The sequence below is a fragment of the Drosophila mojavensis genome, unplaced genomic scaffold (genome assembly GCF_018153725.1).
Source record: "Drosophila mojavensis isolate 15081-1352.22 unplaced genomic scaffold, ASM1815372v1 contig_81, whole genome shotgun sequence".
Taxonomy (NCBI): domain Eukaryota; kingdom Metazoa; phylum Arthropoda; class Insecta; order Diptera; family Drosophilidae; genus Drosophila; species Drosophila mojavensis.
Window position 1 is genome coordinate 767,561 of NW_025318907.1, and position 27,100 is coordinate 794,660.

The following is a 27,100-nucleotide window of genomic DNA, read 5'->3' on the forward strand; positions in this document are numbered from 1 at the left end:
ATTGACGTCAACAAAAATTGTCGCCAGAAAGAAAGAAATGCGCTGTGAAAGTGTGTTAATTAATTGAACGAGAAGCAGACAACTAACAGCACTACTATATGGAGAATATATATATGTATATACATATATAGAATTTGCAGTGCTCTAAAACGGCTTGCTTGTATAACTGTCGCCAGTGTTGCGAAATGCCATTTAGTGCAAAGTTTAAGCTTAAGTCAGCGTTTAATTAGAGTTAAGTTTGGCTTTATAGCCATAAAATAAAAATAAATAAATAAAAAATTAAGCAGAAAATCTATAAAACAGAAAAGTATAAATATTTTTACATAATTTAAAAAATCGATGAGACATACCAAAAAAAAAAAAAAAAAAAATTAAATAAATAAAAAAAAATTTAAAAAAAAGAAATAAATAAATAAAAAAATAATAATAGTATTATTATTATTATTATTATAAAAATTGTTGAATATGAATATATCAAAATCGATAAGATTTTTTGAAAAAGGAAAAATGAAGTAAGTAAAATAAGCATAAATGTTAATTTTCAGATAAAGCTTAAAAAAATAAATAAAAAAAAAAAAAAATATATATATATATATATATATATATATATATATATATATATATATATATATTGTATAGTAAGAAATTTTGTGTAATGTTGAATAATGTTGTATAAGAAAAGTAGCACAACATAAATGTAAAAACTGTTGTATAATAAAATAAAATATATTTAAAAAAAAAAAAAAATAAATATATATATATATATATATAATACATATATATATAAAAAAATAAAAAATATTTCACATAAGTGATATTTAATTTATTTCTTGAAGTAGATAGAATATTTATATATTAATAAAATATATCATTGATATCCAACTAAAATTAAACAAGCCTAACTCTAAATATCTTGCATAAATCTAATAACTATAAATGTTGTATAGGGGGAAGAGATATAACAGTTAGAGCACTAAAATATTTAAACTGTCAATCAGCATATTATCTGTTGGTTTACAGCCAAAGCTTATATAATAATTATGTTTCATAAGATATTCAAATCGTATTTTCGAGCCCACCTATGCAATTAGCCATATTTTGCCGTTGCCGTTGCCGTTGAGGAGAATGTCTCAGGCAGGCCAATTGAATGCCGTTGGCTGTGCTGCAGCAAAGACCTATAACTAGATGCCTAAATATGCGCCGCAGCGTCACATATCCATTCCCAAAATGAGCCCACAAAACGCCCCAGTACACAGCGCAGACACTGCTCACTAAAAGTGTGCAGCCAGCTAATGTTGCTGTTGCTGTTGCTGTTGCTATTGGTGTTGCTGTTGCTGTTGTCGTTGCACTTTCCTGCAATTTGCGCTCATAGTGGCAACTGCAACAGCTACAGCAAATAGCTAAAATCAAATGGTACGCATGAAATTAAAGTTTAGGCGCGCAAAAAATTTATATGTATGACGCGGAGCGCCAATTAATGTAAATTACGCGACGTCGACGACAGCAATGGCAACGGCTACGACCACGACGACGACGACGACGGGGAGCTGCAATGCGACACCAACTCAACAGCCAGAGACGCCCAGCAATTGGGCGGTATGGCAACGCCGTAGGGGCCTGCACGCATGCGTGCCAGCTGTCTCTGTCTCGCTCGCACCTCCTCGTTAGCCATGGCTGAGGACAATTTTGAAAGTGCGCGCGCACGCTTGCGCACAACGCCTGCAAGAAATTAGCAGCAGCCACAAATACACGCAGCGTAAATGATTATTAAATGCGCCAATTTGTTGTCGCTATCGCCCGCAGTTGCGCAGGTACAGTCGCCGCAGCGACTCATTAAGTGCGTGACGGCCCCGACTTATGCATAAATGCATGAGACCGATTTGCCCAATCGCCCCAGCTAAACGGAGGCAACTGTACCGGGATAGAGAGCGCCTGACTTTCTAATGGCTGCCCAAAGAGACAGAGGTGCTTTAATTAAAGAGGGAATATTAATAAGAAATTGCAAGGGGAACAAATTAAGAAAATGAAGAAATGGAATTTTAAATTTTATATTTTATGTTTATATTTCACATTTTATATTTTATATTTTATATTTTATATTTTATATTTTATATTTTATATTTTATATTTTATATTTTATATTTTATATTTTATATTTTATATTTTATATTTTATATTTTATATTTTATATTTTATATTTTTTAACTATATTTTATGTTTTATATTTTAAACTTTATATATAATTTATTTTATATTTTTATCATAATTATCTAACGTCGACATCACCAACTTTTCGTCTTATTAAAAGGTTAAATAACTTTGCATTGAACTCGTTATCGCAATTGCTTTGGCCATTATCAACATCGGCCGCATCGACATCGGCATCGACATCATCGTCATAATAATAATGCAATGGCCAATCAACGAAATATATTTATTTAAATGAGTCTAAATTACGTCTCATTGAAAAATATTGAGAATGCGGCACTCATGTGTGTGTGTATGGCCATACGGCTATGTGTGGCTAGTTCTCTGATTGGAAATCAACATACAATAACAAAAATAAATAAAATAAAATCGTCGTTGGCCACTCAATACGTAAATTAATAAAAATCGAAATCAGTGAAAAACACTAAATGCTCAATTTATGCGACAATAATTGAGCCAAGGGGGCCTGCAAATGACGCCAATGAGCCAAAGAAAGCAAAACCCAGCAAACAAAACGAGCCTCAAATGGGGGAGAAGAAAAAATACAAATAAACAAACCAAAGCTCATAACCAATCAGGGCCATATTAATCAACTTTTAATGAAAGTAATTTAAATGTGTTAATTTTTGTACACATTCAAGTGCCATGTGCGTGCTCTGCCTTTGTTCCTATTATGATGATCATAATGACAATGATGATGATCATTGTTGCTGATCATTGCTGATGATGTGGTGGTGATTTCTTAGAATATCAGATGCTGCTGCCACAGAAATACGAATGTGGAAATGTGAGTGAAGAGAGGGCTAGAGAGAGAGAGAGAGAGAGAGAGAGATGGAGAAGCCATAGCTCTAGTTGAATGCAACCTTTAACTGCTGCAATTCATTGTTACGTCTCAGTCCCAATGGAGCATTATAAATTAAAATTACTTAGGTAGCTGATCGGAGAGAGACATGAGTTTATGAGATTTAAATACACTGAAAAATAATATACTGTAACATAGAATTAAAAATACTATTCATTTTTATGTTATCTTAAAAGATAAAAAACTTTACGACAAGTTCTTCTCTTAAATTTATAATTTAACTATGCATCTATTCTACTTAGCTAAACATAAAAGCTTTATTTTTGCATTAACATTATTAGCATTATTTTCCAACTCCTACATATTCAATTAATAATATAAAGGAAATTTACACTTAGAATTCTTAATTTAAATATATATAAATATAAACGAATTATAAAATAAAATAATAAATATTATATGTTTTGTATTTATAGCAGATTGAAGCTGGATTTATAAAATTTATTTATTAATTTACAGATTAACAGAAAATTAAGATAGTTTGCTTCTGGAAAGTCATTTAGGAAACTGCGAATGACAGCAAAAATTTATTTATAAATTTATTGCAATAAATAAATATATATTCCTTAATTTATATATGAAATAAAATAGATTCTAATTTACTATCTGATTAGGAACTAAATTTCTTATATAAAATTATTTCTTCTACAAGAACTATCTGCAATACCTGTCAAATAACTGCAATAAAAATCTAAAAATCTCTCTCTCGCAAAGCAAAAATCTTCTAATTGTCTCAGTCGCATTTCAGTTGCCCCAAAAATCTCCGATTTAATCGATGTCTATTTGTGGGATGCTCTTTGCATTGCTTTAGTTAATGGTTTCACGCGTCACAAATGACGCAATTGAAAGTGTTCGATGCTGACGTTGCGGCAGGCAATAATGCCAATTAATAAACCACAAAAGCACAATACATATTTATTAATAATAAGTTGAATAATTTGCCCAATTAACGGCGACAGCATTCCGACTGCCTTCCAGCTGCCAGCCAATCACAAATCTCAACGCGCCCATGCAGTTGCTGTTGTTGTTGTTGTTGCTGTTGTTGTAATTGAGTTTTTCCTTTCCAAGTATTTTCTCTAAATGATCAACGCGCTAAGCGGCAATTGAAATTGAAATACATTTGCTAGCTTGACAGATTTAATTATTGTAAATAAACACACGCAATGGATAATTATGTGACCATGATTGGGCTGCGACCCTGGGGACACAGCTGCAGCAGCACTGTTCCTACAGCCTTAAGTGGAGCGTGTATATATATGGGGGACCATGAGAATAAGTAAAATAAGTCACATAAATTTGCTTTTGTGTAAATTTATAGCCCGCTTATCGTCGCCGGCCAACCTGCCAAAGCGCCAATGCACTGTGCCAATATTTTCCAAACTCAAATAGATAATTTTGGAATTCTGATTAGACTCTTGGCATGTGTCTTGGTTTGGCTAACATATTTATTGAATGAAAAATAGCATAAATATGGCAAATCTGTTTAAAAACTGTATTTAAATGAAGTGAAAAAAATCAGAAATTTATGGAAATTCTTTTTTTTTTTTTTTTTAAATTAATTTTTTGAAAATTCAAATAAATAATTTTTGAGTTCTGACTAGAGTTCTGTTATGCGACTTACTTTGGCTAACATATTTATTGAATGAAAGATAACATAAATATGGCAAATCTGTAGACAAATTATATTAAAATAAATTGGGAGAATAAATAGCCTGAAATGTATGGAACATTTTTTTTTTACAATTTTATATAATTGAGTTATATGAGTTCATTGATTGTTAATAAAAATATTATCAATATAATAAAAAATTTAAATATAAGGGATTACGATTCATTCTGTATTATTATGTATTATCAAAAATCGAAATCTTTAACTATATATACTATTTGTTTTACCCTTGTCAAAGAGAGAGAAAGAGAGATATAGTGATCCTCTCGCTTCCTCTTTTACTATAACTCCTGCAATTTATGCATTTTAGAATTAGTTCATTCTGCTGAACTGTTCTGCGATCTACACGGGCGACGTCATTCGGGCATTGTTTGGCATTGGTTTTGCATTTGGAAATTATGGTAAATTATAAAGCGAGTGGTGGCAGTAATGAAATGTCGGTCGGTCGATTTGTGGCTAGCACGGCAATCGCAGACAATTTGCATTACTTATACGCAATGTGGTGCGCCAGTAATTGCATGTAATAAACGACCGGCGCCCATTTAGATAAGTTTTTGCCTTCGTCGTGCCAAACTGTGGCTGTGTAACTGTAACTGGTTGCTTCGACCTGCTAATCGGTCACATCAATCGAACGTCGGCCATAACAAACCATAAATAAGGCACGAATGCGACGCCAAAAATGGCGCTAGTTTTTTGTTGTCGTTGTTGCTGCTGTTGTTGTTGTTGTTGTTGTTGTGTGTTCTTCTTATTTATATTTTTTGCTGTTTTTGTTTTGCTTATGAATGAAGCAAGCAAAGTTCATGAATGGAAGGCGGCGACGCTTGGGGAGATTGCACAGATTACGCCTAAGTTTGTATGAAAAACACACTCGACACACACATGACGGCAAACAGACACAGACACACACACACACTTGCAGACACGCACACACGCCGAGTCGCCGTCGCCGCAATAACAGCAGCGCAGCAAACGGCGGCAGCAGACAAACAGAAAAAGCGTGCGAAAAATCGACAGCAGCAGCCGCAGCAGCAGCAGCACGTGACGTCACTTGCCTGACGAAGATGCGCACAAAAAGTAACAGCGACAACAACAACAACAACAAGAGCAACACGAACAACAACGACAACGAGGAAAGAAAACAACTTATAAAGTTGTTAAAACCTCAAATGCCGCCTCAGCTTAGACGTCTTGGCCACGGCCATGGCTGTGCGATGCCGCCCGGTCGGCCGACTCTCAACTGTATCTCGAGTTGGCCAACAGTTTGGCGCAACAGGCGGCGGCGCCTTCGCTGGGTGACTTGGCTAAGAGCAGCAGGCGCTCAGCTTTGCCAATGCGCAACGCCAACGCCAACGTCAACGCCAACACTGACGTCGACGTCGGCGTCGGCGTCGACGCTGCTGTCGTCTTAATGTGACAGACGCGAGTGTTGGAGTCGTTGTTGTTGCTGCTGTTGCTGTTGTTGTTGTTGTTAGCGTAAAAAGCAGCTGGAAAACGCGTTAAAGCAAAACCCCAAACACAAAGATAAGCAAACTACAACCAAAGTTAAGATACGATGTTTGTTAAGGGAATTATTAATGGAGACTAGAGTTGACACTCGAAAAGAAAATAGGGGAAAAAAGGGGGAAAAACAATAAATGGTTTAAAAATAATGTTGTTAGTTATATATAAAAAATATATATAAAATATGTAATAAGTAAATAAAATAAAATAAAATAAATAATATAATATAATAATTATATACCAATAATAAATTATAAATAATAAATAATAATTATAAATAAAAAATGTATAATTAATAAATAAGAGAAAAAAAATATATAATAATTTAAATATTTTAAAATGTATTTATATAATAATATAAAATAATAAATTATAGATAAAATATTAAAAATACATAAATAATAAATAATCAAATAATAAATATTTATATATAGAATTGATAATAAAATAATAAGTTCAATCAAATAAAATGGATTACTAATGTATGTTAAATTTTCCCAAATATTTCTTTCTGAGAAATTAAAAAGATAAATTTTTATTTTATAATTATTTATATATATAGAAAATCTTTAAATATAAAAAACTATTGTTAAATTTAAAAAATTAGTTAATTAGAGTTCCATTTCTTTTATTTATGTTTTAGTATATATATATTTTTTTTTTTATATTATTAGAAATCAAACAGAATATAGTTTTATTTTTATACCTCTCCCCTAATAATGAAATAATGAAAGATATTTATACAATCTCTCATAGCATACTCGGCTTTCGACATATGCATTCATAGCGCCTTCAGACTCAGCAGAACTCGGCCTAAAAATGCTATAAAGTAACGTAAGCTACATCTCCTCTTGTCCAGCAGCTCACTCCACTGCAAAGAGCCCACTTCAAGAGGCAATTGTAGCTGTCAAGGCAAAGTGTATTAGTACCTGAGTCATTCAGTTACAGTTCCTGACCTTCAGCTTCAATTTCAGTTCATATGGCCGAGCTCCTGACAGCAGACCTGCCAGCCAGAGAGTCGAGCTGAAGCCACCAACTGATTTCTCAACTTGCCACTTGGCAGCATTCAAGTGGCCCATTAGGCGCACTTAAACGCCCACAGTGCTGTACACCCACGCACACACACACACACACACACACAGAGCAAATCAAATAGGAAAACTCTATTAAAACACCCACTAAAAGAAAAATTACAGACACTTGGCAGGCAGCTCAAAGAGCAGGACACCAAAAGATTTCACCCACCTCGCCGCGCTAACAAAACTTTAACACAAAAGAGGCAAAAAAAAAGAGACAAGGAATGAAAACAAAGAAAAGAAAATCAAAGTGGGCAAGGCTCCCTTCTTCGTGTTGATGTTTTAACATATAATTTTGGCACACGACTTGGGCCAGTGCCCCAACTCCTCACAGCAGCAGCCCCAGTCAAGGCCCCCAGCTCCAACTCCAGCGCCAGCTGCAGCCCCAGCTCCTGCCTTACATTTGCTGTGGAAAAAAAGTGCTGGCACTTTGGCAAATTTGTGCTGAAATCTGCAACAGGTTGTTTTGTCCTGCGAAACAGCTCCTTTTGTGGCTCTGTCTCACTGTTTGTGTGTGTGTGTGTGTGTGTGTATGTGTGTCTGTGTGTTTGTCCCTTTTTGTGAATGAGCTCATAAAACGTTTTTCTTTTCACATTGCCCGGGTGTTGATGTCGTCGTCGTCGTCGTCGTCGTTTGTCTGTCCTCTGGCTGTGTGTCCCTTTTCCTGACTGGCGTGCGCCCCAAGTTCCTCTTTAGTTTTCAATTTTTTGCTTTTTAACAGCAACAACAACAACAACACGTACAACAACTACATCCTTCACAGTATCTACGAAACGCTTTTGTGCAACTTTGGGTTAAACATTTTGCCAGAGTCGAGTCAGCCTTTGATAGATACGTCTGCGGGATAGACCCGCCTCGGCTATTCAACGCCCTCTGGCCTCCTCCCTCCCATCTGCTGCTGCTGCTCATTTTGATTAAGTGCGAAACAATTAAGGCTACTGTTTGCTGCTGTTTATGTAGTTAATCGTGCCCCTGGCCAGGCCGAAAGCCTGCAGAGCGGAAGATGGTCGCACGCCCACAAAACAGCTGCTGGCCCAAACCACGAATGTGGTCACTGGGGCTACAATGTGAGAGATGACTGATTAAAGGTGGCCAGAGCTCATATACGGAAGTGTTGGGGACGACATATTAGAATTAATGAGCTAAAACTTATCAGAAATATATGGAACTGAGATCAAATATAATTTTAGCAGAAGATCTAATATTTCAGGTTGCAAATTAAAAAAATGTATTATGTCTATATGTATATGTAAAACAAAATAAGTAAATTGGAAAAAATAAAAAAAAATAAATAAATAAATATATATAATAAATAAAAAATTAGATACAGTTGTTTACTTATCTATAAAGAAAACAAAATGTGTATATTAAAAAAATGTTACAAAATAAATAAATAAATTAAAATTATATTCAGTTGTTTATTTATCTATAAATAAAATAAAACAGGTAAATTAAAAATAAAATTAAATTTTATTTAATGAAAAAATAAATAATAAATACAAAATTAAAAACAATTTTTTAGCCAACTTATAATATTTAAAAAAAAAAATAAATAAATAAATATATAGTATTCATAAAATATAATCAAATAGGCTTTTTTTTTTTTAGGAAATATATTCAAATTAATATTTAAGTATCAAATTACATATTTAATATATTTTTTATATTCATATATATTTTAATATACTTATATATTTTTATACATATTTATTTTATTTAAAGTAAAATATGAATTTTATATTGTATATTTAATAAATACTTTTAATAAATTTCTATGTATATTTCTTTAGTATTTACTTTTCAAAAATTACATTTCATTAAATGTCTTATTTAAATTTAATATACTTAAATATAAAACCCTCCAACATAAAGCCCAATTCCTTCATTACCTTTGGCTAATTGATTTATTTTTAGAAAGCTTGCGAATGTAATTAAGTCCTATGAAAATACTATATTGTTTATAGGCCTCTTTTCGTGTTGCTGTTTTCTCAATTTCGTCTCACGATTTTAGTGTTTTTTTCGTTTAATTTTTGTTAATTAAACGCAATTAAAACCGTCGCTCCTCTTGACACAGTACTACTGGCCATGTACATACAATATATCTGTAGAAGTAAGCGCGAGTCGGGGGAGGAGAGGCTGAAGCTACCATCTGCCCAGTTAATGAGACATGTCGCAGTCGTCACATGCTATGGACAACTGTTCAGCTAATTGCGCAATTAACTGCAAGACACGAAATAATGAAAAAAGACAGAGAAGGGACAGAGAGAGAGAGAGAGGGAGAAAGAGAGGATAGAAAGTGACCCACAGCATGCCACATGTTGCATGCAATGAGGGCACGGGTCACACTGCAAATTTGTTTGTATTAAGTGTTGCAAAATCTCAAGCACTTAATTCACGCTTTACTAAAGGTGTTGAAAGGCAGCCACACACACACACACACGCACATAAACACACACGCGCGCTGAGTCCGAGAAGACCCCAAAGGCTTTGCCACCAGCCAAGTTAAACCAAATGCGAAAACCGCAAAAAAAAAAAAAAAAAAAGCCAACCCAATCGTAATGTGCGGTCCTTTTTTTTTTTAGCTATACATAAGCATATCCTGCAGTCCGCAGCTCATTTGGACTTTGGTCTTGCAGAACAAGCTGCTTATCCTTCGGCCCGAGTCAGGGCAAGAAAAATGTTAATTACCCTTTGTGTTTTTAAATAGACCCACATAGAGTGCGCACACACCCACGCCCACACAGGGACACAGGACCCTTCACGTTATCCTTTGGGCACACACATGCCTAGCCAAGAGTAAAAAAAATAAAACGAGATCTGCAAGGGTCAAAGTCGTTGAGTAGGAAAAAAAAACGGACTTTGTGTTATTTGAAGCAATTAAAATTATTATTTTAATGTCAACACTTTGGTGGCCAGGATAATGCATGTAAAATGAAAACATTGCCAAACGCCCCCAAAAAGCCAACCGGGCCCCAAATCCGTTAAATGTTTTTAAAGATTTTTGGCACAGCCCAGCCCACTCTCTCTCACTCTCTTGCTGTCTCTCTCTCTCTCTCTCTCGCAGTTTCCTTTTGCCGTCGGCGACTTTAACGACTTTGCTTTGGAGTTACTTTGGTTAAGTTTCGGGGTTGATTTTACGCCCGTGCCATGGCTTACCAGGCGTTGAGAAATTCCGTAAAGTGTTTTTACGGTATTTGCGCCAGCTCCAGCTGGGGTTAGGTCAGGTTTATCATCCCCCCAAAAACGTATGTATATATATATATATACATTTTTTCCCAGCGCTCTCGTTTGAGAAATGTTTTCGGTTGCTTTGGGTTTGCTTGTGGCTTAGTTTGGGGGTTTTTTGTCTAAGGTCCGGGCCGTTGTCAGTTTGTGGAGTGCGGAGTGTGGAGCTGCACTGCAGATAAGCAGGTGTTACATTTTTATGGCTAAAGTGGCTAAGCAGCTTGTGCTGCTGGCCAATTGGGGTCGGCGTATAACGGCGCTCCACTAAGGGCCAACAACAACAAAATAAGGCTGAGCTCTTTATTAAATTTATTTCTATTTTATTTATCTTTCAAACTGCTAATCTTATTTTGATGTTTATTGGTGCTTTGCTTTAGCGAATGATCTATGGGCAAATTATTGCAGTAATGCTTTGTTGATATATAAATCGTCATTATATATGTATATTTGTTAATGCTTACTTTAAATATAATAGTTTATTTAACTCATTTATGAATTAATTGAAGACTCTTAACTTAGATTTGTGTCTAAATATTTTGTTTTCTATAATAGGAAATGATTTTGATAACAATGATTTTGAAAACAATAATTTTCTCAAATATTTTACGATATTATTTATTTTACTTTTAATATTTTATTTATTTTTTATTTTTTTTTTAATTTTTATTTATTTATTTATTTATTTTGCATTTAAATTTATATTTTTTAAATATTTTCTTATTAAAAATTACTAATTAAATTTTTTAATTTTTTCACTCTCTTTCTATTTTTCTGTCTCGCAATTAGGAGATAATTGTAATATTCAAATTATCATTATATATATATTTTTAAAGAATATAAATGATTGCAACCCGATTAGCAATCATTTGCCTTTTATTACTTTTAATTTCTCTAAGTATTTTGTTAGCATTTAGTATAACCTGAATATAATTTTATAGCTTTCCCACTCTATCTCTCTCTCTCTCTCTCTCTCTCTCTCTCCCTCTCTCTCTCTCTCTCTCTCTCTCTCTCTCTCTCTCTCTCTTTATTTAATGGTGAACTTTTAATTAGCTGTAGACCCAACGATCTCGATTTTGGTGAACAAAACGCTATCGTATCAATGACATTTATCTGCTATCCAGCCATCCATCAAACAAGTGGTATATCAACCCCAAAACAATGTCGCTGTGGACTGTTACCAAGTGCGTTGGGCACTTTGATACACGCAATGGCCTATGAACAACTTTAATTACTAATTGAGCAAAACACTTTTTGGCTACAAAGCAACAAAACTAGAAAACTAGAAAACCAAAAATTAATTATTGTTTCATGTTGGGTTTTAAGGTCTCGCTCATTGCTGGAATGCGTCGGAGTGAAAACGCAGAGCATAAATTATTTAATTACTAATTAAGAATGAGCAAAAACAATAATAATAATAACAACAACAACAACTACTACTACTACTACAGCAACAGCAATAGTAAGTGTAATGAATTAGAGGAGAGCAAGCGAATCGAAGGCATTTTTCTAGCGTTCTTCGCTTTTGCTAGCGTGTGACTATTCGCATTAATTATAGAAAATGGCTCCAAAAACTAAGCCATTAAAATGATTCGTAGGAATGGAGAGAGAGGGGGGAGGGGGGTGCGATGGATCAAAGCAATGTAAGCAGGAGCAGGGGCTGGGCCGCAGCCCGGCGCTAGTTGAAATGAAAGTGCGCATCAAGATGAACAGAAGGTCTCCTCTCGTAGCAGAGCGCCCGCTTCAGCTCTGCTGCTGCTCTTTGCGTGTTTATCGTCGCATGGTCAGAGAGTGAATAGAGAAAGAGAGAGGGAGAGTGTGAGCAGGAGAGCTGAGGGAGCGAGAGAGAGAGGAGGATCGGGGCCCCGTGTGCCGTTTCCATTTGGACACTTGTGACATTTTCTTAATTGAAATGATGCGCGTTCGTTGATAAAAATTCGTTTGCGAACTGCGTGTGTATTCGTGCATCTCTCTATGTGTATGTGTGTGTGTGTGTGTGTGCGTATCTTTCTCTCTTTGCACGTTTTGTGTTGATTATTATTACTGTTCATTATTGTTCATTATTAAATGAGCGTGTAGAAGTGGACTTTCTGTGCATTTAGCACTTTGGATCGTCGCATCGTGAATTTCTTTTGGTATTTTTCGTGTGGGCATGCGAGTGGCATGTGGATGGCACGATTTGAACCAAGACTCAACTCAATTAATAAATTACATATAGTATGTTGAATGAGCTTACATTAATCAACTAGATTGTTATGCTAAAATAAAAATTTGAAAACGTGAAAATTGCAGCACAAATATTTAAATTCAAAGACAAACAAAAGATAAAAGTTCTTTGGCAAATTATGGCTGAAGGTGTGCAAATATTTGAGGAGAGGGGAAAATTATAATAGAACAGTAGTGGATACTCAAATTGATGTATAAAGAGTATTGATAAGCAGTGGAAACCCTATTTGTCTTTTTTGGCTACTCTTAAAATCTCAAGTTTGTGAATTATTTTTTTTTTTTTTTTATTTATTTATTTATTGTGATGATTATTATTATTATCATTATTTTTAAAATTTTTACTTTTTTTTAGCAAAGCATTTTCTTTAACTGAATTAATTTTAGTCTTAAAAATTTTGTTCAATTTATGTTTTTCAATTTTTATAAATTTACTATAACACACATTAAACAGACATTAAAAAATGTATCAGAGAAATTAGTTCTAAAAGTTTCTTTAAATATGCAATCTTACTCAGCTAATTAAATTTGATATTCTTTGGCCCTTTATCGATTTCTTATATAGTCTTATGCTTTCTAACATTTATTGACAAGCTTACCTTGTTAATTGATGTAAAATTGAGCTAACGCATTTTAAATAAATAAATGAATAATTCATTTATTTATTTAAAACAAAAATTAATTTAATTCATTTATTTATTTAAATATATAAATAAATGAATAATTTCAGTCTTAGTATCCCGAATATTTTTCCTAGAAATATTTATGATATTTATTTAAAATTTTTAATAATATTTACATAAGAAATAGTTCCTCGTAAAAGTAATTTCTTGCTTTCTGATTTCGCAGAATAATATTCCAATTTTGTCTTAAGAAATGTTTTACTTAATATTTTAGTATAAATTTTACTATCAAGAGAGATTTCAAATGAAACATTATTAATGAAAAATTAAATCTCTATAAAATACTTTGTACTGCATTAGACTCGCCCTTTTAATGTATTACACTTATTTTATTCATGTAATAATTTCAGGTCTAAATCAAAGAATATCAAGTAAATTAGCTGCTGTTGCTACTCATCAGTAATATATGTATATGCAATTTAACGTCTGTTTTATGGGTTTTTCCTAATTGAAATGCATTTCCTGTTCGCTGTGGCCGTAAAGAGCAACGGCAGAAAAGCATTAAGCGCTCCGACCTGCCAATTGGCTGCACATCAAAAGCCGAAAATCCTTTCAAGATGCCCCCATCCGCCTCCTCAGCCACCTCCTTCTGCTCCTGCTGCTTCCCCGCTGACAGCGTCTCATTTGCGTGCGTTTCAATGCATTTACGAGTCGTAATTATTCTCTTAATTTTGTTTAGACTCGTGCATTTGGCCAGGTTGGGCAACTGAACTCAACAGAGAGTGCGAGAGAGAGAGGGAGTGAAGGAGTGAGAGAGAGGGAATGCTCATTAGCTGGTGGGCGGGTTTGGCTGCAGCTGCATGCCAAAATATCTGCACATAATTACGCACTTTTCTTTAGCTGGATTTTTATTTTATTTTATTTTTTGTTTCTCTTTGCTTTTTTGCAATCTTTTATTTTGTTGTTGGCGGCTTTTACGATTTGCCTACTTAAAGTGACAACGTGACGTCGCGTGAGCAGGCGGAGAGAGAGAGAGAGAGAGAGAGAGAGAGGGAGAGGGAGACCGATTGGGCAGGGGCAGCAGTTGAATGCAGTTGGAGGCAGGCGAATTGCAATTGCCGCTGGCTTTTGGTTATTTTTAATGTTTGCTTCGCTGCTTTGCTGTTTCTTGTGCCGCACTTGCAGCATTTTTATGCGTTCGTCATCCGTTTGTCATAAAAAAACCGCAACAGCAACCTGAACAACAACAGCAACAGCAACTTTTAATTTTAATTTAATATCTAATAATTGTTCGTCCTCTTCTTCGTCTTCTCTTCTCCTTTTCGCCTTGTAATTTTTCGTGCAGCAATTTGTGCATTAAAAACTTGGGAACGACATACGCTCTTAATGGATTTCTCTGATGATGCGCAATATCATCAGAAATATGTCTTCTAAATATTTTAATCAGGCTATTTGCATGTAAAGTAGCATTAGCATTAACATTTACTTGCAATACGACTAGATGCGTTTACGTCTATGGCAGACATAAAGAGAATGCTATTTTTTATGGGCTTGTTGAACTTGTAAACCGTAGTAAGAGTTTATGGATTGTATAGGATAAACATGTACACATATGCTTTATATAGAGGAATATTTTATACTGTGCGACATCAGCGTGTATTTCATGATCCTTATAAATTCAGAATATTTCCTGGCATTTTTGTTTGTTAGAATTTGATTATTTTTCAATAAAATAAAATTTGATTCCTTATCATTTTAGCAACAAATTGTTATTATTTTCTATAAATATTAATTATATGGAAAAATATACCTAATATTTCTAGGAACTCTATTTATTTTCTATCAGCAAGGCATTCTCTCTCAGCGCAATTATAAAGGGATCTCGTTTCTTTTGAATAAATTATTTAAAATATTTTTTAGCCACTTCAAACAATTTTTAATTGTATAGATTTAAATATAAAACAGGCTTCATTACATTTGTACATTTTACGTTTATTATAAATATTAATTTCGATATAAACACTTCACCGACGGCTTTTTACCCTCGATCTATTAGAGATCACATGAAAAGTTAGAAAAAAAAAAAAACAAACACAAAAATTCCAAATTCGCTTGATTGGCGAGAATTAAAATTAAAAAAAAAAAGAAAGAAAGAAAATAATGATTAACTCATTAAATGCAAATGTTTTGAAAATTCCGAAAAGCGAAAATCCGAAATTAGATTCCGCTGAATGTCATTGGGATGCTAACAAATACTAAGTAGTATAATACTCATAAATTTATGTGCTACGAATCTGTAAACAGTCGGCCAACTAAATAATTACGCGATAACGAGCCGTGGAAAACGAGTTGCGGGCCAAACTGCCCTATGTGCTCTCGTGTTACGCCGCCCCCATCCCGCCCAGCACCCCCCATCGCACACAATGTGACATTGCCAACCACTTGGCAACAATGCAAACTAAACTCTGTATTAATTTGCAATTAATGCAGCTAATTATATTTAATTAAATGAACGAGCCAAGCGGCAGCAGCAGCGAACAATGCAACAAAAGTGCAAGCGGAGCTCGTTCGAGTCTAGCCCCCTTACCCATACACAGATATAGCTGGAGATACTTTGTAGCCTAGCTACAGCAACAGTAAACAGTAAACAGTGAACAGCAACAGCTACAGATACAGATACGGATGATAATTTGTGGAACTTGGACACACTGGGAAAAATGTAACGCGCAGGTTTAGCTGCGACTGCCGAATGAAACTGATTATTAGTAATGCCATTGTTGTTGCTGTTGTTGGTGTGAATTGCTGCTTATTGTATCTGGCAGATACATTTTACAAGCGAACGGCGCGCGCGCATTTTGCAAAACGTCCGCGACTCATTCAAATGGCAATTGTAATATTTAGATATCTATTAAGTATGTTTTTTTTTGTTCAACTTTTTTTTTTTTTTTTTTTTTTTTTGTGGGGTGGCATCATTTGCAAGGCTTAGCACATTAAACTATTTATGTGTAGAGTTGTCGTTTTTTTTTTATTTATTTTTCCTCTCATTTTTAGTATTTTTATTTTAGTATCTCACAGATACATTTAAGCGGCTCATTGTTGCAAATTGGCCGCGCTGCGGCCGTCGCTAAACATATGATTAGTTTAGTTTGGCTGCCTGCTTTATTATTATTTATTGTATTTGCTTTTATTATTAGATGGCCGAGTCTATTTTTGCCAGTTGGGTGCGCGGGGTGCTTGGGGCGGTGCGGATGGGGCAGAGTTTTCCTTATATCATTTTCAGAGTGCCTCAAATTGCAGCGCAGCCGAGAGTTAATGACGGCGTTGCAACTTGAATTGTTGTCGCTGCTGTTGTTGTTTTTGTTGTTGCTGTTGTTGCTTGTAAAATTATGCTTAATTAATGCTATTAACGCTCTTATCTCATTGCATAAAAATCACATCAATTTATTGTATTAAACTGCACTACGATGTCAAGGCAAAGATTTGCATAAAACGCGCATTTGGCGCTGCAGTTCTTAAAGTGCGTGAGAAGCACATTTCGATTTGACTATGAAGATACTTCAGCCAGCGGGCTGCTGCTAATGGTATTTCTAAGAGTGGGCTCTCGATGCGATCTACGATAATGTTAATGCTAATGCTAATGATTTTGCCTAAGATATTTGATATTTCAAGTGACACTGTTTGGCTCAAGTCTTTTGCTTTATGCAAATATTAAAACTGAGTGGAAAATATTATTATTATAATTTTTTTTATTGATTTAATTTATTACGCTATCAAGTTCCATTGCCGAATTTATCAAGCATATTTTTATTTACAGCTTAACATAAAGTTTTATGACCGCTTCACTTTCACAACTCAAACACTTGAGGCTGCAGTTGAAGCAATTTAATTTTAGCTCGTTCAATTTTATGCTTAATTATATTGAAAACATATTGTTTTTTATTTCGAAGCCGGTTTGAAGCACTCGAAATTCAAAGTAATCAATTAAATATTTTTCATATTTTTTATAAATTTCAATTTGCAAACCAGTTTACAAATCTGCATTACATTGAGAATAAGTATGAGCATGCAGATATTTTTATATTTATTTATAGAAATGAATATCTAAAGATAAGCTAAATATAATCACAAAAATTCTAATTCAAATCACTTTTGAAACAGTTGCTATAGAAATTATATTCGATATTCAATAAACAAAAAGCTGCGAATAGTCTGATAGGAAAGAATTCGAACAGGATTTGTTAGAAATAATCTGATATATCATATTTAATTAACACTGAATTGGGATTTGTTAAATAGAAAAAACTTCCAACTGGAACTGCAAGACTTGTCAGATGGGAAATAATTCGAATTGATATCTGAAGATCTGTTATCAAATATTTTGCCTGAAAACTATCTCTAAAAAATGTCGCTTAAAAAGCCTAAATAAATAATAATTTTTCAATCAAATCGTAGGTTAAAGACCCAAAATAAATAATAATTTTGTAAATCAAATCATAGAATTTCTACTAATTAATCCATAATTAACCATTAATTCTATATTTAATAAATATTGTTTAATTACCGGTTTTCTTGGATGTATTAAAGTTGAATTTAAATATGTTTGTTAATTTGCTTTCCTCTGGAACTTTTGAGAAATTTTCACTTAATATTTGTTTATATATATTTTTGCACTTCTTAGTTTTAATTCAGAATAATTTATATAAATTTGGTTTAGATATTTACGAACACGTAATAAGTTTTACAAGAACTATAGGTCAAACCCGAAATTTGATATATTGCCAAAGAGTATTTGTAGTATATTTAAGAAAATTGCACTGAGAGCCGATCGGACTGGGATCGAGAGTTATGTTTGTATAATAAATTGATGCACTTTTTGGATCTCACACACACACAGATGCTGCAATTTGAAGTTGTTGCTGTTGTTGTTGCTGCTGATATTGATGTTGTTGTTGATTAATGTTTGTTTGTTTTTGTTGTTGCTGAGCCACACGCGACGATTTCTTGAGATAAGCGCGCGCGAAATCTTTGGAATACTTTTGCTCAGGTTGCTGTTGCAGTTGCAGCTGTGAAATGCTGCTGCCTGGCACACGCCGGCAATGGAATGCAAAAATGCACACGCGTTGCTCTCTGTGTGAGTGTGTGTGTGTGTGTGTGAGTGAGTGATTGTGTGTGTGTGTGAGTGTGTGTATGCGTAAGTGTGCGTTCGACTGTATGGTATAGGCGCGCTCAGTAGCGTAACGGTGCGTGAGTGGTACGTACAGGCGCAAAGTCGTCCACAGACTGAATGAACGTGTGGCGCACAAACGGCGCTTGGACCCCCAACAATCATCAACATAAGTAGCAAAGCGCGGCCACAACAACAGCAACAGCAACAACAACAACAGCAGCAGCAGCAGCAACAGCCCACGACGACGACAACGACGACGACGACTTACGACAAACACGAGCAAACAAAAATGTTGCCGAAGCCGTTGCCGAAGCCGAAGCAAACGGCCCAAGCCTCTGGAGGAGCAAGCGAGCACGAGACAACAACGAGGGAGCGAGAACGAGAGCGACTGAGTGAAAGAGCGAGAGTGGGAGAGAGAAAGAGCGACAGAGTTAGAGAGACAGAGTGAGAGAGAGCGAGAGAGAGGACGGGAGAGCGAGAGCGAAAAACCAGACATAGTCAAACTGACGTCGACGCCAGCAGCGAGTGGTTGGTTGGGCTGAGAGCGAGGGGGTGGCTGGGTTGGCCTGTGGTCTTGTCTCAGCTAATATGTGAAACAAAACGCGAGCACAACGTCGGCAGCGCCGCCGACTGCGCAGGAGCAACGCACACACAACATGCACCATTGAAATGCTCGCACTCGTTGTCGTATTTTACTGCGTCGCTGCCCCGCCCGCTGCCGAGCGTTGTTAAAATAAAAATAATGACGTCATTAAGCGCACAAATGAGCGCTGCCGCTGCCGACGACGACTGCAACGGCAGCAGCAGCAGCTGCGACTGCGACGTGGGCAGCATTTATAACTGTTTTCGGCGCAGGAGAAGTGAGCAGCACTTGACGAAGCTCCGGCCCCCCAGACTGAACGAGACGGAGCAAGCTCCAAGAGTGAGTCCGAGCGTCTGTGTGGGAGCACTGAGAGCAAACGCGCGCGTGCAGTGTGAGCGCAAATTTGAGCAATTATTGTTGCTTCTCAATGCTTTTGGCCGGCAATCGTTGCAGGGGCTGGCACTGTGGCTGGGGATCGGGATGGGGCAGGGGCAGAGGCAAGGGCTGCATTGATGACCAGTGCGTTCTACCTGGGGTAGCAGGAGGCGGGTGTGGTTGGCGAATTCTAATTTATATTTACATATTATAATCTTTTTTTTAGTTCCAAAATGTTTTGAGGTGTGCATTGCGAGCGATACAGCAACAACAACAACAAAATCCCATTTGCATTCTTAATATATGCAATGCCATTTGGTTAGCAGGCGAAATTTTACTTATTATCCAATTGGAAATGAACTAAAAGGAATTTATACGATTATCAATTTCCCATAAGATTAAGCTTTTTGGTTTGAAGCGCAATTATTTAAGAGATTTTAGTATATACAATTATTTTTTAGAATAAAAATTGTAGCATTAAAATTAAAAAGTTAATAATAAATTTAAATTTGCATTAATTTATCTAATTTACTGAAAACTATTGTAAAGCTTAAAAATATAAAAATATTTTTATGATTTTCTGAATGAAAATTACAAATTTAGTATAAATATTAATATACATTAATTTCTTTAATTTACTTAAGTAATATTTATTTATTTATTTATTTTTTTTTTATGTAAAAAATATTTAAAATGTAAATGTATTAATTTGCATAAAGTAAAAATCAAAAAGTTATTAAAAATTTTAATTAAAATATTAATACAATGAATTCTTCAGAGCTCAATCAAACTAAACCGATACAAAATAAAAATAATAAATGATAAAGAAATAAGCTAGTTTTAAGCAACATGTAATAATTTTGAAATAAAGCATATATTGGGTTGAATGAAAATTTAATAATAAAAATAATATTAAATACATTTTTAGTTAGTTTTATATTTTCGCATGCGTTTTTATTAAGGTTACCCATTTTCAAAGCTGCACAGAAAGTTTCTTACAACAATTTTACATATTTCCTCATGGAATATCTGTTCATCTCACTCCGATTTACTTTATATGTATGTGCTTACATACATATTTGCATAGATTTTCATATTTCTGTCTAGCTGCCTATGCAGGCTGCACTTATGCGAAACCAACTCAATTTGTTGCATTTTTGATGGAACGAGATTTGCTACAAAAGTCGCCATTTGTCACTTGTCGCCGCATTCGAAACGATTCGAGTGCTGCTCCTGCTGCCCAGAAATTAATAATTAAAATGCCAATCCGCAGTCGGAACCATCAGCTCATTCAAACTCATCACAAGCACTGTATAGATGTAAGTATATGTATATATGTATATATATTTAGAATTTAGCCCCCACTTCGACTTGGACTGCGACTCGACTCAGTTTGTCAACTATCTCCGATTGCTCTTCCGTCTGCTGCTTCTTTTGCCTGCCCCGCACACCGCCCTCGCCAGCTGCTAGCCACAGCACAGACACCAGCCGAAAAGTGCCAATAAATATGGAGCATTTGCGAAATCCAACCGACCCCGTCCCCTTTCGACTCCCACTGCCAGCTGGTAGCTTCTCCTCGACACACTCCTTGCTACCTTGTGCACTAATTCACATTTGATGTTTTGTTGTCTGCTGCGATGTTGTTGCATTTGTTGCTGTTGCAGCTTGCATTTTTCTGGTCAATGAGGTTACAGCCAAGTCACTAGACAAGCCAAACTAAGCCAGCGCACAGGCAAAGGAATAGAGCCCCCCATACCCTACCCTACCCTGCCCTACTCTACCAACATCGCCAACGCCTCGCTCAGCTCTAGCAGAGAAGATGCAGCCAACTCGTGCGGTCTCTCTGCAACCGGTCACTCCCGATCTCAGTCAGAGTCAGAGTCGGAGTCAGAGTCAGAGTCCGAGCCAGAGTCTAGTGTCCAGTCACCGTCACAGCCGCAGCCGCAGCCACCCACCCAGCTATCGCTCAGCTATCGGAGGTGTCGATGACGTCGTCGTCCATCGTCCATAGTTTCTCGTCTCTCGTCTCTCATCTCTCCTCTATCGCCTCTCGTCTGCTCGGTCTGTCGTCTGCCCACCGCAGACTCTTTGCTGTTGTTTATTGTTGTTTGCAATACTTAGCTAGGTGGGCAAAGTATAAAGACTTTGTCAGCATATTTGTACAATGGAGCAACATGCAAAATGCATAGATTGCTAGCAGCTAAAATAACTATTTTCCTTATATATTAAGTTAGTTAGTATTGTGTGTGAGCCCTTTTTTTTTTCTTTCCTTTTTTTTTTTTTTTTTTTTTTTTTTAAGACAGCAAAGTTTTTACGCACTTCTATAGCAACCCTGTTTAAAAGCAAAGATATTAAAAAAAGTATTTAAAAATTAAGCATGCATAAACTGTCAGATCTGGCTCTATATTTTTATATCCCCAACCTATAGCGTATGTGAATTTAGATATCATTTTTGTGGAAGAGTGTGCTGCAGGCTAACTTTATAAGTACTATATGTATATATATTTATTTATTTTATGCTCTTGATCAGTAGATTAAGCTAGGTCCTTGTAGTCCAACTCGTCTATGTGACTGATGCTCTGTCCTTCAGTGTAAACGTAAGAACTATTTAAGCTGGTAAAAGTTTTGTTTTTTGCTTATATATGAACATCTGCCTGAAGGCCTTTGTTGCTCTGGCCCTAAACTTATTTGTTATTTAGACTTAATTCTTCGTAACAATTAAATAAATAAATAAATGAACAATTCTAGTTTTAGTACTTATTATATAAACTGCCAAATAGTTAAATAGAGTACTTAATTATACCCTGATTTTGTACTTATATTTTTATATATTTAGTTTAAAGTGGAGTTTCATTAAAAAATAAATATTTTAATATTATTTTTTTAATTATACTTACTTTAATAAATACTGTTTGATTAGTAGAAATAGATTGTTGATAGATATAATATAATGATAGATATAATATAATATAATATATAATATAATATAAGTCAAACTATTGCTTGTAATTAAATGATTATCTATATGTCCAAGAAGGTCTCAAGTTTACTTCTTTATTTAAATAAAGTTGAGGTTTACCTAGGGACTTACCTCTTTATTTAGGTAAAGATGGGGCTTACTCAATTCCTTTTCTAATTAGACATTTCACCTAGTAAGAGCGCCAATTGGAATTTCAAACAGAGCAAGTCTAATTTCCAATCTCTTGATGCAATTCAAAATCGGAAAGCAATTCAATTAGATATGAATACTAACTACTCCATATAGAATTATGCAAGTGCCTTATATGGCAGAGCATTCAATTATCGCCAATACCTTTTGGCTGGTTGTTTTCAGCCAATTTTGGTCAAATATTTAAGTGCTGTTGCCACTTCAGGCTCGCTCCTCGGCTCGTCGACGTCGTCGTCGTCGACGTCGTTGTCGTTGTCGTCGTCGGCTTGGACTTGGACGGACGCCCGGACGAGCTCTCTGCACTGCTTCTGGCAGCCTGGCTTCTGGCCGGGCTCATCAACTTAATTTTCGAAATTTTCACGTTGACTCTCTGGGTATGTGCCCCCTTCACTCTAGTTCGCCTCCCCGCTCCCCCTATTTGGCCGCCTCAGCCCAGCCTCGTCGTCTGCCAGTTGCATTGCACACACATTGCTGTTGTCTTTATGTCTAATTTTTGTGCATCGTTTTACCGGCAGCTATAAAATTGTATTACCGTTAAATGCAGAACTGGCGAGCCATCGTCTAATTTACGTTTGCCAACAGCCCGGGCCTCGGCGCAGCGCAGGCAGTGGGAGCTGACGGGGGCCCAGCTGCCCACTTTCCATCTTGACTTGATTGTCATTCGTTACGTTGCCCGTTGCCCGTTTGCCGTTGCCGGGCCATGGCCAACAAACTGATTAAATTCAGCACGCGCCCTGCGGGCATCTTAGAAACTTCTTGCTACAGACTCGAGCTCCAACAAGAACAACAACAGTGGAAGCAGCAGCAGCATCAGCAGGCTGGAAGGGGGTGGAGCAAGTAGCCGAGCCTCACTCAGCCAGCTCCAGCTACAGCTAGAGCTCCAAGCCTCATCAGCAACTGAGAAGGAAACTCGACGCTCTACATAAATTTGAAATTAACGTTTTCTAGCACATTCTCTTCCCTCTACAGCAGCCCATCTCCCTCTCTCTCTCTGTCTCTCTCTGTATCTATCTAGCCTGCCTGCTTACTCTGGCAATTTGTATTCGTTGCTGCTGCTTGTCATGGGCTGTCTGTATGCCTTCTTCTCCTTATGCTGCCCCCTCCCCGCTCCCCCCGCCACTCATAGCCATTTCCCACTCCTACCAGGTCCAAGTGTTTACATGCTTTCTGTAATTATCATTGCCATTCCATTTGGCATGGAACACACACGCAGCTCCCAGCCGCAGTTGAGTGGCTATTCGGATGGTGTCCATGGCCCCTTCCATGCTCCCTTCCCCGCACACTAATTAAATGCAAATCTTCGTCGCGTTCATGTCTAACTAATATATGGCCAAAACGCCATGGGGCTCATTTTGGCCACAATTTTCAACAACGCACGAAAACTTGTCAGCGACCTGAACCAATAAAAAGCCAAAATTAAAAAACTCGCAAATCAGATATGAAAATCTCAACTGGCTATAAAATATGATTCCAGTCGATGTGAATGTAGCTCTCACACTCCATCAATTAGACTGGTTAATAGATCCGTTATGGCTACACCAAAGATAATTGATAAATGTGAGGCAACATAAAGTAGATATATGTATATCAAGTAGCTATACAAATATTTTATATCAAATTATAATTAAAATTTGTTTAAAAAAAAACTAAGCAATTATTTTAATATATTTTGTTTTTAATATAACATAAATTTAACATAAATAAATGTAAACAGAAATTTAATGAATGTGTTAAAATATATGCTTATTCCGATTTATTAGATATTTTACTTTCATTAATTATAAAAAATTAAAATAATAAACTATATATTTTAAAGCTACGAAATAAATATAGAAATTAAAATTTTATTTCACTATTTTAATTTTCATTTATTTTATTTTTCATTATAATTATTATTTTATTATATTTATTATTATTATTATTATTATTATTTATTATTATTATTATTATTATTTTTTTTTTTTTTCAATTTATTTTAGGGTTTCTTGAATATTTTATTTTATTTGAATTTTAATTTGATTGTATTGATTACATTTTTATATTAAAATATTTTGCATTATTTTATTATATTATTTTGCATCGATAATAGTTGAAGGGCTTATCAACACTAACTCTCTCTCTCCCTCTCCATCTCTCTCTCTCTCTCTCTCTCTTTCCCTTTCTTTTTCTCTTTCTCTTATACGCACTTTCTTTATACCTTCTTATCTAACTGTATATCTAAATTTTGCCATAATTAGTAAGCTGATTTGCAGCTCGATAAACACATTAACGACATCGACTATGCAAAAATCTACTTAACTGCACTTTATGGCCTCTTTCACGCTCTCCTCTCACCTGACGCATAAAACAAAATTATCACCTCTACTCAGCAAGAGGAAAAAAGCGATAAATAGCCAAATAGTCAAATGGCCAAATTGCCTCATGTGGGCCGCTCAATTTATGCAGTCGACTGATATGCATAAAAGAAACAACTATGCAGAGAGGCAGTCAGAGAGCGAGCGAGAGAGGGAAAGAGAGAGAGAAAGAGAGATAGATTGTGGCAGAGCCATGATAATTAACTGTAGTCGACGGTACTAATTACAAAAGCATCCTGCAACATCATTTCAGATATTTTTCCATTAACTGACGACGTTCTTGTCGACGCCGCGCCGCAGAAAACATATTAAAATTAACCTGATTACTCCGCAGGCGCTGCCAACTCGAAGCTCGGAATCCGACTGCAGCTCCAAATGGGAGTCGTAGCTGTGGCTGCGACTGCGACTGCGACTGTGGCTGAAGTAGGACGTTGCAAGGCACAAACTAATTTCAAATAACATAATTCATTCTCTTAGCCCAGGACAGGAGGCTGAAGGGAGAAGGGAGACTGCGAGTGAGCCAAAGTTTGAATGCCCCCACCGAAACCAGTTCTGTGAAGCACCGAATTAGTTCGAGTTTAATCACAGCGCAGCATTCGCAAGCAGCTAAACAAAACGCCAAGGCTGTCATAACATGCAGAGGGACGAGAGGGGAGAGCGAGACAGAAAGAGAGAGAGACCGACAGGAGGCGCAGCAGCTGCTGGATTGCGTGAAAGCTTCTGCAATCAAATACGCCAAATAGCCAAGGCTCGCCTGATGACCACTGTACTCGGCTGCGCAGTCGCCACGAACTGGTCAAAATTAATGCTAATTATCGTTATACTTAAAGGCATTCGCCCCAGCCCCAGCTCCAGCCCGAGCACCAGTCCCAGCCAGAACTCAGCCCAAATATGTCAAACGCAATGTCTGGCTCGCGAAAATTTCGCACGCATTAAAATTTGTGATTATTGAATTTTTTTATTATTATTATTTGTTACTCTTTCCTTTATGTTGTTGTCGTTGCTGTTGTTGGTGTTGTTGTTGCTTGCGCTTTAACTGCGAACACCGCAATTACAGCGACAAACGGCGTCAGCAGCATCAAGAAAACAAGCTTTCATACGTACAGTGGTACGAAATATATGTTAATTTATATGAAATGCAGAGATTTTTTCAATTTTAAACAAGTTTGAGTGTGTTTGAAATTTATAAATATTATAAGAAATATACAATTTGTAAGAATTGTATTTATTAAATAAATACTGAAATGATAAAAAAATATTTTTGATTATTCTTGGAATTCTTGTATTTTTAGCAATTCTAGTTTACCTGATCCTTAAACAATATTTAACAAAAATTTATAAATTTGTAAATAATGCATAGATTTTTGTCAAGATTATAAATTAATAAAATAAGAGCATTTTATAATAAATAAGCCAATTTTTCTATCAATATTAAAAATTAATAAATTAATTATTAAATTTTTATTATATTAAATATATAAAATATATGTTGTTTATTTAGAGGTTGGAGATAATATAATATTCAATATGGTAGAGCACTAACTGGAGAATATATATTCATGTATGTATATATTATTCATTATTGACTCTCTATTACATTTATATATATTACTTTTCCCATATTATCAAGCCCCGTCCCACTGTGCGCTCCACTCTGTGCTCATTCCAGGCGAGTCAGCCAATCGGCGCGTGTGCATTGACTGCATTGATTGCCCCGGAACTTGGGCTCGACTTGGGCCGCAGTCGAAGGCTGCTTAAGGAGCATAGACCCGTGTGTCTGCGCCTGGCACTAGCTGCCGACTAGCACACGTATCTACGTGGTAATTTTGTAATATCGTAAAGTATTTTTTAATTGAGCGCACCTCCTTCTGCAGGCGTCGGCCGCGTCATTACGGAACTGGATACGGGATCGGGTTTGTCTATGGGCTCTGAGTTCTGGGCTCTGGATTCTGGCTGGGTGAGCTTTACGATGTGCCAGTAGGGCTATGTATTTTGTCAACTGACTGAGACTTGAGAAATAATTTGGTAATACGTCGAAGCATTTATGACTGACTGCTCTTTGGCCAAGG

At 35.8% G+C, this 27,100-nt stretch overlaps 2 protein-coding genes across 2 annotated transcripts in view; one reads left to right on the forward strand and one right to left on the reverse strand.

Moving 5' to 3' along the window:
* LOC6580355 (probable serine/threonine-protein kinase DDB_G0267686) overlaps positions 1-18,679 on the reverse strand; it is a 99,200-nt gene extending 80,521 nt beyond the window's left edge. The window contains exon 1 of the mRNA XM_044011290.1: positions 17,945-18,679. The gene's annotated coding sequence lies outside the window, so the exon portion shown is untranslated. The remainder of the gene's footprint in view (positions 1-17,944) is intronic.
* A 329-nt stretch (positions 18,680-19,008) lies between these two features.
* On the forward strand, positions 19,009-19,931 carry LOC122757795. The gene is made up of 2 exons (XM_044011245.1): positions 19,009-19,472; positions 19,735-19,931. The coding sequence occupies exons 1-2, from the start codon at positions 19,293-19,295 to the stop codon at positions 19,870-19,872; spliced, it is 318 nt and encodes a 105-aa protein (XP_043867180.1). The 5' UTR covers positions 19,009-19,292; the 3' UTR covers positions 19,873-19,931.
* The last annotated feature ends 7,169 nt before the right edge of the window (positions 19,932-27,100 follow it).

What these genes read in the sequence shown, in the direction of transcription:
- LOC122757795 (XM_044011245.1), top strand. Translation starts at nt 19,293, where the DNA reads ATGACGTCATTAAGCGCACAAATGAGCGCTGCCGCTGCCGACGACGAC. An exon ending in AGACGGAGCAAGCTCCAAGA is followed by an intron (nt 19,473 to 19,734) that starts GTGAGTCCGAGC and finishes TCTTTTTTTTAG; the next exon opens with TTCCAAAATGTTTTGAGGTG.